General features: G+C 35.5%; 5 protein-coding genes across 5 annotated transcripts; 1 reads left to right on the top strand and 4 right to left on the bottom strand.

Moving 5' to 3' along the window:
* Positions 1-100: 100 nt before the first annotated feature.
* On the top strand, positions 101-1,681 carry PHYBLDRAFT_97722 (hypothetical protein; the record flags this gene model as incomplete). Its single annotated transcript, XM_018444031.1, has 4 exons — positions 101-462; positions 550-888; positions 993-1,214; positions 1,315-1,681. Coding segments are annotated over 4 exons (1,290 nt in total), but the record flags the coding sequence as incomplete, so codon positions are not given.
* A 2,094-nt stretch (positions 1,682-3,775) lies between these two features.
* PHYBLDRAFT_63484 (hypothetical protein) lies at positions 3,776-4,102 on the bottom strand (the record flags this gene model as incomplete). Its single annotated transcript, XM_018441125.1, has 1 exon — positions 3,776-4,102. One exon carries the CDS (start codon positions 4,100-4,102, stop codon positions 3,776-3,778), a length of 327 nt encoding a protein of 108 aa, XP_018286650.1.
* Positions 4,103-6,082: 1,980 nt separating this feature from the next.
* On the bottom strand, positions 6,083-7,124 carry PHYBLDRAFT_77414 (hypothetical protein; the record flags this gene model as incomplete). The annotated part of the gene is made up of 2 exons (XM_018443252.1): positions 6,083-6,878; positions 7,109-7,124. 2 exons carry the CDS (start codon positions 7,122-7,124, stop codon positions 6,385-6,387), a joined length of 510 nt encoding a protein of 169 aa, XP_018286649.1. The 3' UTR covers positions 6,083-6,384.
* Positions 7,125-7,916: 792 nt separating this feature from the next.
* PHYBLDRAFT_188605 (hypothetical protein) lies at positions 7,917-10,593 on the bottom strand (the record flags this gene model as incomplete). Its single annotated transcript, XM_018439533.1, has 4 exons — positions 7,917-9,823; positions 9,920-10,335; positions 10,430-10,451; positions 10,575-10,593. 4 exons carry the CDS (start codon positions 10,591-10,593, stop codon positions 8,310-8,312), a joined length of 1,971 nt encoding a protein of 656 aa, XP_018286648.1. The 3' UTR covers positions 7,917-8,309.
* A 4,754-nt stretch (positions 10,594-15,347) lies between these two features.
* PHYBLDRAFT_117107 (GPI transamidase GPI8) lies at positions 15,348-17,300 on the bottom strand (the record flags this gene model as incomplete). Its single annotated transcript, XM_018428563.1, has 6 exons — positions 15,348-15,488; positions 15,602-15,679; positions 15,782-15,892; positions 16,021-16,138; positions 16,281-16,455; positions 16,901-17,300. The coding sequence occupies 6 exons, from the start codon at positions 17,298-17,300 to the stop codon at positions 15,348-15,350; spliced, it is 1,023 nt and encodes a 340-aa protein (XP_018286647.1).
* Between the last annotated feature and the right edge of the window lie 405 nt (positions 17,301-17,705).

Genomic DNA, 17,705 nt, shown 5'->3' with positions numbered 1-17,705 from the left:
TAAATCAAATCCAACCCGGCCAACCATCATCAAATCTGAATCTTCCCCGCCTTCCTCCCTGCCTACAACAACCAATGTGCCGTTTAGCAAACAAAGGCGATTGCTATTCAAAGCTCGCATGTCAGCATTCGACATGTCTAATCCAGAAACCTCTAATGACACATTCCGAGGGTTCTACACTCTTTTTTGGATCGGAATGGGAATCTATGTCATCCAGACCGTCATTCGTTGCTATGAACAAGAAGGCATCCCGCTCAGTCTTGGTTTCTTCCGACTCCTTTCCAAGGATGGCTTGGCCTTATTGGTATCTGATCTTACCATGGTCAGCATGACCTTTTTTAGTGTATTGTTCTCTAAACTCCTTATATGGCGAGTTATCGAGTATGAGCGTACAGGCTGGATTATACAACATGCTTGCCAAGCCCTTTTTCTATTTCTCAACATCAATTGGATCTTCTGGAGGTAATGTAGGAACATGATGATTGATACAAGTACATAAAAGAAGAAGAAAGGTCAATTAATTGGATAAATTATATGTATATAAAAAAGGGATTGGCCATGGGTGCAATCAGGCTTCTTTACAATGCATACTGTAGTTATGATGATGAAAATGCATTCCTACACTTCTTTAAACGGAGACCTATCCGTCAAGTACCGCCGTCTTAAACAACTCAAGGCTCAATTGCCCGAATGGATTGCCAGCCATCAAAACCCGACTCCCGAAGATGAAGCAACTTTAAAACACATGGAAGAAGAAGTCGAGTTTCTGGAGGAGGAATTGACTCATGGCAAAACCACTTACCCGAATAATGTCACTCTCGCTAATTATCTTGATTATTTGATCGTACCCAGTCTGGTTTATTGGATGGAGTATCCTCGTACCGAAAGGTAGAATACAAAGACATTAAAGAATCATTAATTAGATATGGGGAGCTTAGTGCCAAAAGAAAATGAAAAGGTCAAGATAGGTTGCTTATCTAATTCTATTGTAGAATTCGTCCCTGGTATGTGTTCGAAAAGACTGTCGCAACACTTGGAACCTTTTTGTTACTATACATTACTACAGAGCGATATATCCTTCCAAAGCTCTATGATCCAAACATGTCAGAAGCCAGAGTTATCATCGAGTTGATGTGCCCATTTATGATCAACTATCTCTTTATCTTTTACATCATTTTTGAGTGTATCCTCAATGCATTTGCAGAGCTCAGCAGGTAATATAAATAATTATGATCTTCTACAGGCAGGCACGGGCACAGATAGACCAGGATTACTGATAGCTGTTACTGTTCTTCATCTTTCTTTTATCTTCAGGTTTGCTGATAGAAACTTCTACGATGACTGGTGGAATAGCATCACTTACGATGAATTTGCTCGTAAATGGAACAAACCCGTTCATCACTGGTTGCTGCGCCATGTATATGCTCAATCGATCGAATCCCTCAAGCTCACCAAGCAAAACGCAACATTCGTTACATTTTTACTATCATCAATCCTCCACGAGCTGGTTTTGGTCATTTGCACGCGTCGGGTACGCATGTATCTTTTTGTCCTCCAGATGTTACAGCTCCCACTTATCGTTCTTGGTCGACATCCTTTGATCCGGTCTCACCGTGTGATCGGTAACCTCTTCTTCTGGCTGTGCATGCTTTTTGGGCCCCCTCTGTTAGGAATTCTGTACTGCCGTGAAGCATTCTGGGCTTCGTGGGCCAATGCTCATCATATCATTAACTAGAACATTTTTTTTTTCTTTATTTCTTTATTTTTATTGCTTGTCCATTCATACTCAAGCTGCTTCTTCTGTTTTTTTTTCTTCTTCTTTTGTTTCTTGCCACTTACTCACTCAAGCACACAATCAACACATCAATTACTCGCTTCATTCATCAAATTAAACAACAAACTCACACATTACAATTTGAAATGTCATTCGACAACCAGTCTTTAGGACGAATTAGTAAATTTTTGGTAGCTTAAAATAAACCGAGTATTTAGGGCATCAACCTCGGGGATACTATTTTTATTTAAAAGGTGCTTCATCTCTATAAATTACGATATAAAGATAGACTGACAGGGTTGTGCTACCAATAAACGTGGCTAGGAAAATGAAAATATAATTCAATATATTCAATTAGTAGCCCTAAATTTAGACTTACTTGGTCATAAAAAATAATAATTAGTCAAAAATACACTATATCAACAATAGCCATCTACGCAGAAGATTATAAGGAGTTGCTGTCATTATACACTTTGTGAAGCAATCTTTTTTGGATATTTCTTTTTTACTGATTATTGGCCTTTACACGTATGATGGCTTTCTTTTTCTTTTACTTACTTATACTACCAGAAAGTGGCCCAAGGTTTGTCATTGAAAAAAAAATTAAAAGCAAAGCTACTTACCCTTTCCTCCAAAGATATAGAGTCATGTCATATCGTTCCAAGCAAAGGCCATTTCATAATTGACACAAGTTGTCCGGGAGAATCAAGGTAACATTCCCCACCAGAAAATTTAATCTCCCTAGGACTATCGAGTCTTGATAGACATGCTGACCGTCCGTGGGCCGTCTCAGAGTAGTCCATTAAAATTTATTCGGAAGCAGATTACCAATACAAATTCTAGAGCCACATCTTTGAATTATTTTTAGAAATAACACCATAAGTGACAGCTGTAAAAGAAAAGCTGGCCACAAGTTCAAGTTGGATTTGCGGTTGGTAATAATAGAAGATGACAAACATATAGTCGATAGCTGAACTAGAAAAATGACCATGAAAGCAATTGTAAAAAAAAAAAAAAAAAAGAAAGATTTACCAAGTGTCATCTTAACACTTTTATTAAGGAAATACAGTATATCCGTTCCCAATACGGTCCCCTTATAAATATACTGATAATCCAGGTAGTCGGTTTCAATGGAAGACTCTCTGTTATGAGCTCACCAAAGAAAAAAAGAAAAAGTACAAGTTGAATTATGTTTGAAAATGTATTTTGATCAACTTTTAAAGCTTTATATTATCATAACTGTTGCTTTTAAGGAATAGATCTATTACATAAAGATGGTAAAAAAGGTATTGTAGATGAACCTGGAAAATAATTGTCTTGACCAGAGCTGGTACAAAAAAAAATAGATAAATGGCAACTTTATTTTCAAAAAGCTGGACAAATTAACTTCAAATATCTGGTCAAACTAGTATAATTTTCCTGGGGTATTCTATTTCCCAAGTGTCCAAAAATTTTCAAAAATTAGACAGCTTGGGAGTGGAAACTATATTAATTTCTTTTATTTAAAAATTGACTGCTCAGACACATGAGGTATAAACCACAGATCACACAGACTTTTATGTCTAAAAACAGCCAAGGAATCATTGGGTTAATATAATACATACATATAACAAGATTTATTTTAAGCCCCTAAGCAAATCTTAACTTCAGCTCATTTGTAATATATAAGTAAATATAAGCAGTTAAGCTATTCATTACCAATAATAACAATAGGAAAAAAAAGTCTAGAATATTGTTTCTTATTAAAATTTTATAGCAAAAAATCATATCATTGGTCTATCCACAGACCTTTAATTATTATTGCAACCACATTTAATTTCTAAATAAACAGATTTTACAAGAATTGATTCGAATATTCTTGAGTAAAAAAAAAAGACTTTATTTAATGTTGAAAAGGAACAAATATAAGAGAGGGAAGATGAGGATGAAGAAGAGAAATTCAAAAAAGAAAATTGAGAAATTTATGCTAGGATGTTTTGGCAAATTTTATATACATCATTGTTATTTATCTGCGACGATCTCAATCTTATTTTTGGCTTCGTCTAGTAAATTCTCGCGCCTGTAGTGGCCTCCACGGTAATTGCCTCTTCTGCCTTCGTTTCTGCCTCCGTAATAATGATCATCATATCCTCTTCCTCTTCCTCCACCTCTGTGTGGTGGCTCGCGGTAAGGAGGGGGTCTGCGTGGAGGAGGACCGTGTGAATAACCACCTCTTCCGTGATCATAGTAGTCCCGGCCGTGCTGTGGATTTGGGTCGGCTTTTGGAGATGCCAAGGCAGACGAGGCGAGGGAAAGTAAGGCGATTGAAAGTAAAAGAATTGTTCTCATGGTGATAAAGTTAAAGTGATTGTGGAATGATTATACGACCATATCATTGTGGGCTGTATTTATAGTGTTTGAGAAAAGAAAATAAAAGAAGAGAAAAATATGAGGGGGTAGTAACCGGACTAATGATCGGTTTTGTTAATACAGAAGATTAAAAATAAACAAGGGACATAATAAAAAGGTTAATTCCACGGGATCAAGGAGATTGGGCCAAGATAAAGACAGAATGCATTTAGGTCTTGTCTGTAGAGTATTCTAAAGTATATAAAAGATACAAAGAAGACTGTCGTGTCCAGTAATTTGTTCAGATATCAAGCAAGGGGGAGAAGTATAATAAAGGGGAAGTAATTGACAGTATGCATACTCTATTGTCACTTGTGAAAAAGGTGTTCAATAGAATATTACTATTCTTTTTAAAATAGAGCGAATTCTCTAGAAAATGAGTCGTTTAAACAGAGATTCAGCTATTCAAAGGATTGATATTATCACATATCCTTTATAGCTCTATAAGATTCATTAATTCAATACGGGTATAATGTAAATTATATTTCATGTTTGTCAGGAATTACTTTAATAGTTCCTGCTCTTGTTTGTTAATCCCCTTTTCCCTCGATTCCCTTGCTTATTTACGTACTCCTGTAGTTCCATCTTTGTAGGCTATTTACAATTTTATATCTAATTGATTCAAACCAACAGCATTCTTCGTTTAATATTAAAAAAGCATAATACTATTTTGTATTAATATGTTCAATACTCTCTGAGTCGATATATATAAATATAGATACTAATCTTACATGTCAAAGAGAAAGGCGGATCAAACAAATATCTTATAGCAAAAGCAATTGTAGCAAAAAAAGATATAGTTGATATTGTACATGTTCTCCTCAAACCTTTTCTATTACTGTACACAGTCCGTAGGAGCTGCATACTTACGTACACGTTTACACATGTATATGTATATGTATATGTATAGTTATGTGTGTGTATGTGTACAATGGAAGCTAATTTTTCTTTGTTGACTTGGAATTTTGTTAATCCCAAAGGACTTTACAGTGGTTAGACTTGCTAGATATTCTAATTTCTATTTACCCGTTTTTGTATTATATTTACAATTTTTCTCTTTTAACTGGGTCTCAGAAATACAAGACACGATCATTTAAAAGAAGACTATACTTTAGATGGAATGACTTACAACACTGTTTGCTAGACCTCGTCCCGAAGCTCAAGAAGAAGAGGAAAAGGAAATAGAGCAAAAATATTTTGCACTAGGAATGTTGTTGACACGAATTCTCGCTTTCTCTTTTTCTCTATGAAAGTTTTGGTTCATTTTCTCACGAAATAAATCAAGGAGGTCATAAATCAATAAATCAATAAAGGGGGTGGATACGAAGTTCAATGACTCAATAGTTTTGCACTAGTAAAAACCTAGACGCGAAGCACAAAATAGATCCAGCAAGTCATTTTCTTTAACCCTTTGTCGATACCAGTGTATTCAATTGGTTTCATATATTTCTTTTTGGCGACATTTGACTTTTAGAAGTAGTGTAATACAAGTCTTTTATGTGTATATAAAGAATTAATTCAACTATACATGATATTTACGGGTGTGTTTAATTAATGTGATTATATGGCTTAATTTCAAGGACAAAGCATATGCTTGTGTATATGTGACTATGTGATTAGAGGAGGTACATTTGCCTATAGAGCGAATATACAGCCCTTGATCATTACACCATAAGAAGTAAAGGTTTTTGATACTTTGTCATTTTCTATATATATATATATATTATCCCTGGGCAAATATGTGTGCGTATGTGTGTGTATAGGTAAGTACATGTTAAGGAATATGTTCGAACCCGATTAAAGAAAAGAAGAAGAATAAAAGGGGATTTATAGACAAAACGTTCTATATCAACCAATACACACATACACACTGGTATTGGATTGTTAGCGAATTTGCTTAAATTTAGTATAATTTTGTTTCTTTGGTTATTTCAACACAATTTATTATTACCGTTATCATTATTGATGAATATATAGCTGTCAATAATTAACAAATATGAAAAGGTTTAAGAGACAAAAATCAATAACATTTGTATTAAATATTATCGATTCTTACAAAAATATAAAAATCAGCGATAATACCTTGGTATCAAGAAAAAAGAAGAAAAAAATAAAAAAGAAACGATAAAGAGGAATAAGAAGGGCTACAGTATCTCTAAGATCGGTATAGATATATATATGTGTGTATGTGTATATAAAACTATTTAAACGATTTGAGAAACTTAGTTCTTGGCTGCCCTTCTAGCCTTGGCTGCCATCTTGTTCTGTCCACGCTTGTGAATGCCGCGCTTCTGTTGTTGTTGCTGTCCCTGTTGCTCCTGTTGTTCTTGCTGCTGCTGTTGCTTCTTCCATTCCTCGTAATTTTCGTGAACGACACCATCCCAGACTTTCTTGGGCTTATCAGCCTCACGCTTATATCTTCCGTGACCGCGGGATCCACCTCCGTAACCGTAGTCATTACCCCATCCACGGTCGTAGTCACGTCCACCTTGGTTGTACTCACCATTGCGCTGGTGTCTGTTGTCTGACCAATCATTGTTGATACGAGGAGCCTCGTTCCAGACATCATTGCGGACCTTTTCTTTTACAAGTACGGCGCTGTCACTGTCGCTGTTGTGTCCTGAGCCAATGTTAACAGCTACATTAGGTGATGCGTGGATCGAGGAAGCGAGAGCAAGGAGAGTGAGGGAAATTGCGATGATGGAGCGCATATTTTCTGTTTGCTCGTTTCAAGGATAAGGATGTATTTTCTTGAAAGATGCTGTCTTTGGTACTATGAGCGGATAAAATGGTCTGTATTTATAAGATATCGAAAAAAAAGAAAAAAAAACATTATTAGGATAGTCATGGTTTATTTGAGGATATGCCAAAATTTAGAGGAATGGAATAAATACAAGACCAACAAGGCTGTACTTCTCTTGGTTGGGTTGTTCATGACTAACTAACGAACGACATAATTCATGAGTTATGATTTATATGAATATTATTATCTTTATTGCCATTGTCGTTGTCGTTGTCATTATCATTGCTACTATTATACTTATTGTATTTATTACCATTATTACTAATAACTACTATTACTGATACTAGTACTAGTATTTTGTGTATATCTTGTTTCTTTCTTTCTCTATATTTATAAATCATGCTGCTATTTTTTATTTGTTATTTGGATTCTAGTTGAGATTACAAACATCTATTTTTGTGTCTTTTCTACTCTGTTCCATTCCGTGCTATCTTTAAACCAGGCAAAGAAGAATATCATACATTATATTGAAGATTTAGCAAGTGTGAATTATACATAATCTGTGGGTATTCTGCAAATCTGTGAAGAATACAAAGTCTTGGGTTTGTTCATTTGAGAAAGACCACGACACATATAATACCCACTCACTCATTAATTTGCTTATTAGTTGATTAATAGAGCGAGAGAAAACCAATGCATTCTTACAAATACAGGCTGTATAAAATACACAAAAGGAACAGTAAAAGTAAAAATAAAAATGTTAAATTACAGATAATTTTGAACATGGCTAAAAAAATTAGATGGTTTAAAATGGTTCCACTCAAAAGTCTTTTTTTTTTAGTTGATTTTGTAATATCTATTGAAACATCAATTGAAACAAGCTATTCTTGTTAATTCTAATAGAACCTTCTCTACACTTCATTACACTAAGCTTGGTTCAAAAAGGGCCATACACATACATTTCGACAAATAAACAAAATTCAGAGTATTTGCGTTACTACTACTATTATTATTATAAATTTATGAATAAGTTCATTTTTTTATTATTATAATATTTATTTATTTATTTTTTACATATAAATCTATTTTCAGGGTTTTTGATTTTTATTATGTATACAAATTACATCAGATGAATTTTAAGGGCGTTAAAAATTATATAAAGAAAACGCAAATGTTTGTGGGTTTGTGGTGGTTGTGTAGAGTTTTTGTGAGAATGGATTTTGGGTTTGGTTTTTTGGTCTAGGTCTAGGTCTAAGTAAATAAACTTTAAAAAGAGAGCAAAAAAAAATAAAAATAAGAAAAGAAAAAGAAAAGGATAGAAAGAATAAAGGAACAAGTCAAAGGCCTGATTCACTTATTATTTCTTCGTCTTCGTCTTCTTTCTTATCGTTCGGAGCGAATGATTTAATCGACCTCCTCAACGGTAGGTCCAGCATCACCACCGGCACCGGGGAAACCACCAGGGGCACCTCCGGGGAAACCACCAGGAGCACCTCCGGGCATACCGGGCATACCTCCGGGAGCACCACCCTGAGCATCGGCGTAGAGCTTGGTCATGATGGGGTTGGAAACCTCCTCAAGAGACTTGAGGTGGCTCTCGTATTCCTCCTTGGAAGCCTCCTGGGACTCATCGAGCCACTTGATGGCGGCATCAACGGCAGCGGTGAGCTTCTCCTTGTCAGCAGCCTCGAGCTTGGCGGCAACCTTCTCCTCAGAGAGGGTGTTACGGAGGTTGTAGGCGTAGGACTCAAGACCGTTTCTGGCGGAGATACGGGCAGTAGCAGCCTCATCCTCGGCCTTGTACTTCTCGGCATCGTTGACCATCTTCTCGATGTCCTCCTTGGAGAGACGACCCTTGTCGTTGGTGATGGTAATCTTGTTGGACTTGCCGGTGGTCTTGTCAAGAGCAGAGACGTTGAGGATACCGTTGGCATCAACATCGAAGGTGACCTCGACCTGGGGAACACCACGGGGAGCGGGGGGGATACCGGTCAACTCGAACTTGCCGAGCAAGTTGTTGTCCTTGGTGCGAGCACGCTCACCCTCGAAGACCTGGATGAGGACACCGGGCTGGTTGTCAGCGTAGGTGGAGAAGATCTCGGACTTCTTGGTGGGGACGGTAGTGTTACGCTTGATGAGGGCAGTCATGACACCACCAGCGGTCTCAATACCGAGGGAGAGGGGAGCAACATCGAGAAGGAGGAGATCCTGGGTCTTCTCGGAGGTGTCACCGGAGAGAATGGCGGCCTGGACGGCGGCACCGTAGGCAACAGCCTCATCGGGGTTGATGGATCTGTTGGGCTCCTTACCGTTGAAGAAGTCAGAGACCATCTTCTGGACCTTGGGGATACGGGTGGAACCACCGACGAGGACGATGTCGTGGACGGAACCCTTGTCGATCTTGGAGTCGCGGAGGACCTTCTCAACGGGCTCCATGGTGTTGCGGAAGAGATCCTGGTTGAGCTCCTCGAAACGGGCACGGGTGAGGGAGGTGTAGAAATCAACACCCTCGAAGAGAGAGTCGATCTCGATGGAGGTCTGGGCAGAGGAAGAAAGAGTGCGCTTTGCTCTCTCGCATGCGGTACGGAGACGACGGACAGCACGAGCGTTGCCAGAGATGTCCTTCTTGAACTTGCGCTTGAACTCCTGCATGAAGTGGTTGACGAGACGGTTATCGAAATCCTCACCACCCAAGTGGGTGTCACCAGCAGTGGCCTTGACCTCAAAGATACCATCCTCAATGGTCAAAAGAGACACATCGAAGGTTCCTCCTCCCAAATCGAAGATGAGGACGTTGCGCTCACCCTCAACCTTCTTATCCAAACCGTAAGCAATAGCAGCGGCAGTGGGCTCGTTGATGATACGCTGGACGTTCAAACCGGAAATCAAACCGGCATCCTTGGTAGCCTGACGCTGGCCTAAAATAATAATAATAAAAAAATTTGTTGTTAATATTAAAATACAAGATAATTTTTTTATTTGTATCGTATTGTATTGTATTATATTGTACTTACTGTCGTTGAAGTAGGCAGGAACGGTGATGACAGCGTTCTTGACGGTGGTACCGAGGTAAGCCTCAGCAGTCTCCTTCATCTTGATGAGGATCATGGAAGAGATCTCCTCAGGGGTGAAGGTCTTGGCCTCACCCTTGTACTCGACCTGGATGATGGGCTTGCCCTCCTTGTCGAGGATCTTGAAGGGCCAGTGCTTCATGTCAGACTGGACCTCAGAGTCAGCGAAACGACGACCGATAAGACGCTTGGCATCGAAGACGGTGTTGTAGGGGTTCATGGCGACCTGGTTCTTGGCGGCATCACCGATGAGACGCTCGCTGTCGGTGAAGGCGACATAAGAGGGGGTAGTGCGGTTACCCTGATCGTTGGCGATGATCTCGACACGATCGTTTTGCCAGACAGCAACGCAAGAGTAGCTAGATAGATGTATAAATTAATAAATGTGCTCATCTTTCCGAAAGGATTATTTCTTGTTTGTTTGTTTGCTTGTAGGCTTTATAGATGACTTACGTAGTTCCCAAATCGATACCAACTATAAGAAACACAACGAATCATGAATTAGTTTTATGCAATATACGTATAGATTTCTTTATTTTGTTGTCTTGGCTCTAAATAGGCCTTTTTCTGTTGTGTGCCTGGTTTACGCTCTACTTACCAGCTTTTCCTTCAGACATAATGAAATAATATAGAATTCAAGAAGAAAAAACACGTTTGGCATCTTCATCTTTTACTTTTTAAATACCCAAGTTCTTTCGGTCGGCCTCTCAAATCAAAAAGAACCAGCACCTTCGATAGCAAACCTGTCGACCTCCATTGGCCAATAATGTGACCCGTTTGGAAAGAGGAAGAAAATTTTGGAAAGTTCGGGTAGAGTCTCCGCTCTCTTCGACGTGCCTTTATATTTTCTCTCTCTTTTTCTCTCTTTTTGCTCTATCTCTCTCAGCACCTTTTATATTATAATATAAAATATATATTATAATTTATAGAGTTTGGTCTGTAATTCCATAGCAACAAAATAAACAACTACGCGTTTAAAATTCTTTTCTTGTTTAAAAATGGTATTATTTAATATATCTTCTGGTTGGTCTATTTTTTTTTAATAAAAAGATGGTTGCCTGGTTACTTAGTCGCCATTTATTTTTATATTACTGCCAGTAGCTTTAAACCAATATTTTATTTTATTTTCGGTTGTTTAAATCAACTAGGCAGGGTTTCCATTATATTTTATATTATATTATATTATATTATATTATATTATATTATATCATTATTATTTACAAAAGAATATATATAAATATCTGTAAGAAAGGCATGATATACGGGAGTACATGATTATTGACTTCTGGCATCTTAATAAACAGGTTCTTTGTATTTGTCTGTTTATTTAAGTAAAGTAAAGAACAACATGCACTGCTTGTTTGTATATATATATATATTAAAAAAAGAGAATTTCCAATTTGTCCTTTGTCCTATAAGAGTCCCAACAAATGGATAAATAAATAAATAATAAAAAAAGGGGGTTTACTTTACTTTAAGTCTCTCGTGCGTATAGCAAGAGACCCACTTACTCCCACCTTATGAAACAAACGAACAACAATAGTAACAACAGTAACTACAACAACAGGAATAAGAATAAGAAGAAAAATAATAGACTCGCACAGACAGCGAAATAACGAACTTTAAAGAGTAAAAATAAGAATTTGCTCAACGGTTAACGTACAGCAAAATTTAGTTATTCCGGTCACAGTGAACAAACCCCTTCGTGAATGTAAAGCATATTTTACTTGTTTGCATACATCACTACAAGACTATTCATTCATTAAGCTCTGCTACAGTCCAGCTCTTTGTTCAGAGTTTTATTTTATTTTATTTTTACTTGAAATAGAAACTCCAAGGTGTAACTAAATAACATCACTTTAGTTGAAAAATCCATCATTCTTGGTGAGACCAACCAACCCTAGAAGATCGATTACCGAGTATTGGTACGTCATCGCCAAGCGGGTTATTTTTTTTTCTCTTCCTTTCTGTCGGTGCTCTGGAAATGAATCTGTCTAGTTCATTAATAAAAATGACCCATTTTCTGGCATATTCTTTTTATTCCATTCTATTTTATTTTAATTTAATTTAATTTTCATTGTTCAAAGGTCACGGCATGTTCAGTCAAATTCAATTACATATTAGACTCATACAAAAATATAATAATATTCAAAGAGGTTTGAGGTCTGAGGTACACATACTCAATATACATACACATGCTCTCAAGCTTACACATGAAAAACACAAATGTGCCCTGAATTTTTATTATTATTACTTAAAATAATGTCTCGGGCGATCAACCAATAATGGTCGTGAGGTGAAGCACTAACCATATTGTATGTGTTCACTGCGAGTCTATATCTTTTTATTTTATTTTGCCTGTGAAAGCCTTGAATTCTCTATCAAGGTTTTCCGACCACAAAAGAAAACGATAACTGTTTAAATTGGTTTATCTCGTACAGAACACCATATATATGTATATAAATTATTTCGAATAATAATAATAATAACTCCAAAATATTAATATACGTTAATAGAGAAATCTACTATTGTCTGTTCGGCACCATTGGTACAGCTACATCTACTGTTGTCTTATACTGGGCATGCTATACTTTCTATTTAATTTTATTTAACATTGCCAACAATTGAATAAAAGTAATATAATGCAATATAATTATCTCTGTAGGCTGTAGAAAAAAAGATATGGGCTTGATAAAAAGACGGCTATTATTGGTTTTGAAGTTGGATACTTTTCTACACTATCTATATGCTTTGGGAACTTGATTGATAACATATATTTTCTTTTTTATAATGCCTGTGTTTCTAGTTTGACGGTTTTAGATAGTTTTTGGATATTCCGCAAATAAATAGATAAATAAGATTGTGTTAAATAATGGTAACAAGTACAAAAGAAGAAGACGAAGATAGAGACAGAATGGAATGTCACAGATAAATAAATGAAATACTCCCAAAAGAAAACATAATGAACTCGTATAATCTTTACATTATAGCTGGTAAAAAGTAAAGAGAACAAGAAAGAGAAAAATAATGATATTACTGATCCCAATAAACATATATCTTTGAAGCTTAAGAAATCCTCCTTGTCAATTTAATCTAGAATCAATTATTAAAGCCTATTACCAAGTTAAAATACATTGATACAGATAGATAATGATGCTTTAAATAGATAAACCAAACTCATAATAGAGAAATATCAGTGGATTTATAATTTTGCTGGTCTAGGATGATACAGCATGTGAATCTTTACATATATATATGTGTGTGTACCGATTTTTCATAAGATTTACAAGCCAAGAAAATGAATACGCAGTGTGGATCACCAGCAAAAGCTTTGAATCGCCACTCGAAACTATATTTTAATGGCTTATTAAAACATCGATATTATAAAGTCAGTCATAGTTTTTGTGATATTTTAACACAAAAACCTCTTTAATGACAAATTACAAATATTTTTGTATATTTTAGAATCGATCCAGAAAAAGTGGTAGCTGCTTATTATATATGTGTTTTACTAGGATCGTTGGCTGTTAACAGCAGATAACTTTATATCCATCCCGAAACAGCTATAAGAATGTACAGCCGCCTTCTCTTTATCTCTCTCCCTCTCTCTTCTTTTGTTGCTGTTATTTTTAACAACTAGAGCATTTATTCAATTCTTTTTTGTATAACTTAGAAGCATATATTAACAGGTGATTGGGTCTTTTAAAATACTTTACAAGTAAAAAATTATAAATCACTTTAACACAAAGATGACAAATTCATTTGTAATAGAAGATACTAGTAACAATACCAAAAATCTAGCCGAAGAAGAGAAACAATGACAAATATTTTCTTCTAAACACCTTTTGATTATTTAAACCACATGTAAAATGCTTTTAATTTTTTACTATTGTATATATATATTTGACTACTTATTTTACGTATATTAAAAATGTTATAGAGTTTGCGTCTCTGTTATACTTTAGGAAATATCAATAGAATTTGTAGAGTCATTTTTTAGCGACTACCATCCTACTCCATTGAAAAAAAAAAAGTTGAATTGTGTACAGAAAACCTTCCCACCCAATTTAAAGTTTTGTCATGACAAACGCAAAAATAGTACATAGACATTATTTTTATATTCGGCGATAATATTCATTTTGGTATATTATATAGCCGACATAACATTAGAGTACCGAAACATTAGTTTAAAAATGTCACAAGTGGTCCTTGCACGCACAACACATGTATATATTTCATGCAATAAACAATACAGAAAAATGTATAAATTTTGGTAAGATGCTAATTATAATAGAATTGAAAAGCAAGATAAAAACTATATATGCGTGTATGATAGTATTTGGTGTAGGCGTACCCTATAGAAAAAAAAAGCCGATTTTAGTGAATGTTGCAAGTTTTCTGGGGTTTAAAGTGTCTTGTAGTTGCGTTTTAATTAAGCACCAATTTTTCTCTCTTTTACATATACACTGTAGGAAGTGGCAGAATTTATAATTCCAGGATCGTAGAAAATATATGAGTCTGGAGTTATAAATCCTGTCATTTCCTACAGTGATATCAGAGATATCTATTGGTTTTTATACAGCCAAAATATCTTTAATAAACAAAAGTTTTTTTTTTTTAAAAAAAAAAAAAAGGCTCTTTATCTCCCTTTTTTTCTTGTTTCTACTTCTTTGTATTACCAGCTATTTGGGGGAATATTCATTGATACCAAAGAGAAATGTGTTTTGTTAGTATATATGGGGTCTTTCAATTAAAAGATATACATATATGCGCTTGACTATCTATCTACCTTGAAATATATATATACCGGTCTACGAAATATAATAAATAAATAAACTTCTTCCATCCCCTTTATAATATTCTTGTTGCCATGGCGCAATCCAAGAATATTTTTTTGTGTTGCCATGTGATAAAGTGAAACTATTATTATTTTTTTGTATTTTACTCTACTTTACTTTATTTTACTCTATCTTATATCAATACATAAACCAAATAAATAATAAATATAGCTGTTATTGATATCGATATTGTTATTGTGTCGCTTGCATTGCTTTAGTAATACTGTAACCAATGACAGTTGTAGCCATAGCACCAAATAGAGTTGGAAGAGATAGAGATTTAAGCCAGGTCAATAGATTTTGGGAGTTATTGGATCGTTTGACATCAAATGAGTGGTAGATCTGAGGATGGTTCTCTTTCAAAGAAGGACGGGGCACATCCGATCCATTGACGGGTTCTTGTGGTACCTACACACAAACACGCATTATTATAGTTACTATTAGTATTAGTATTATATATATAATATATTATAAGTTTCTTTTTTACTTTAAAGAGAAGAAGAACAAGGGGGGAAAAGAGGGTATTTTATAAGCTAAAAATATATAGTTGTTGTTGTTGTTGTTGTTGTTGTTGTTTTTACCTCTTCTGTCCAAGAATCATGTTCTACAAGTGGATATCTGTATCTTGTTAATTCTACATTTTGGACATTTCCAAAGAAATCGGTGACCTTGACCTTTCAAAGGAGATCAAATGTTGTGTGTAAGTCCATGTTTAGTGCCCGAGAACATTAACCCCTTTGTACAAAACAACAAAGAATGAATATATATGCATTCTTCTCTACTTTACTTTATCTAAGGGCCTGTGGAATAGATCTGAGCGAATTCCTGGGTGTGAGCTTATCTGAACAGGATCATAGGTACCAAACTTTGTAGTAGAAGAAAAATGGTTAACTTGTTAGAGTTTTCAAATAACCAATAATAATTAACAAATCAAACTTTTTTTTTTGGTTTGGTTTGTTTTGGTTACCAGATCTTGGAGCGTCTTGTTGCTAGTCATGTCAATATTCTCCAAAAACTCAAGGTTGTAGTAGGTGTAACTGTCAATCACCGCCACACCAATTTCGTAGTCTGTGTGATGCTTTATTACAATAATAATAATAATAGTATTAGTAAGTAAGTAGAGTAAAGTAAATTAAGTAGCAGTAAGAGTTTAATCTCGAACAACAGCAACTAAAAAAAACGCCCTGTAAACATATATTGACTCACAGAAAAGGAGCTTTCACCTAGTTCACTACTTCCAGTAGCAAGAATGTTTGGTGAATCGAATTTACTGTACATTGTATTGGCTTGGCATGTATCAATCATAAAGAATATTTCGTTGTATCTATTTAATGATGTTGGTATACAGGTAGCGCACAGACTTTTCTCTCTCTCTCTCTCACCCTCATATACATTCACACACATACATACACACGCATATGTATATATATGTGTGTGTGTGTGTTAGTGTTTGTAGTACTACATACCTCTTTTTCTCTGACATTTGCTTAAATGCGTCAGCGAGATCATACGCACTGATTTCCTCTGCATCTTGGAACTTCAGAAATTCATCACCGCCGTGGCCTGTCATGTAAACAAGGATGTTTGACCGGTCATCCGAGAGAAGCCGTTTTGATCGAGGAGTATCGGGTGACACGCGCCCTTTATTTTTATATATATATATTTATTGGTTTTATTGGTTTTATATGTACAAATTCGTTCGTGCGTGTGTGTGCGTGTGTGTGCGTGTGCGTGCGTGCGTGCATGTTTGTGTTTGTGTTCGTGTACATACAAATATATCAGTATGATGATAATGATAATAAATACAATATAGCTCAATATAACTCAATAAAATTCAATGAAATATAATACAATATAATATAGTACAGAATATAACAGTACGATATTGTGTATATTGTTTAATGTTTGTAATAAATATTACTCTATACATGTTTTTATTATATTATATTATATTTTATTTTGTAGGATAATACATGGACACTTTGTATGAAAATAAATAAAATAAAGAATTATAGCAAAATATATAGAGAGAGAGACAGACGGACAGACAAAAAAAGAGAAATAAAGAGACAGAATCAGAGCTTACCTGTCAACATTCGAATAAAGTTTTCTACTGTAACCTCATAGCCTCTGTAATCAACCTCAACATTATCTCCATAGAGATCTAAAAATCGAGCAGCATTGTTGTACACAGTGGCGGGGTACTTATTGCGAGCATTGCAAGAAACATCGTCAGCAAGCATGAGGATGATGTTGGAGTCTGGGATGCCAAGTCTTTTGACTGTGCGATACATGGAAAGCGTATTGGCTACATGTCTGTAATTGAACCAGAATCGAGAAGTGCATACAAGTACAGCCCAATTGTTGGTGTGTCCTCCCTGACTAAAGAAACCTTCGACTTCGCTTTGCTGATCTGCATTTGCGGTTGATGAATAGCAACTTAATATTGCTATCCAAATGAATAATAATGACCACACTCTAGCCATGCTTCCTGTTCTTCAAAAGAGAGTGTGTGTGTAAAAAACGATTGTGGTGATTAGTAAAGGAGGATCAATTATGTGTGTGTTCGTACATTGTGTGTGTGTATGTCTGTATGTGGCTGTAGTGTGTTTGTAATTATGGAGTTGTGAATGGATCACGTGCCGTGTGTCTTTTACTAGATGATTGGCACTCAAAAAAAAAAAGAATAAAAAAATAATTGGAATTTTGATCCCCTTCCTCTCCACATCGCTTTTTCAGTTGTAAAAGGCAAAGTTGGGTATCTCTCTTTTTCTCTCTCTCTTTATCTGTCTTAATTTCTTGTGCACTTTTATTTATTGATTTATAAATGAGCATGTAAAAGTATCAAATAATATAATACAAACTTCACTTTTCCGATTTTCTTTTTTTAG

The sequence above is a fragment of the Phycomyces blakesleeanus genome (genome assembly GCF_001638985.1).
Source record: "Phycomyces blakesleeanus NRRL 1555(-) unplaced genomic scaffold PHYBLscaffold_24, whole genome shotgun sequence".
Taxonomy (NCBI): Eukaryota; Fungi; Mucoromycota; class Mucoromycetes; order Mucorales; family Phycomycetaceae; genus Phycomyces; species Phycomyces blakesleeanus.
This window is presented reverse-complemented; position numbering and strand designations above follow the sequence as displayed.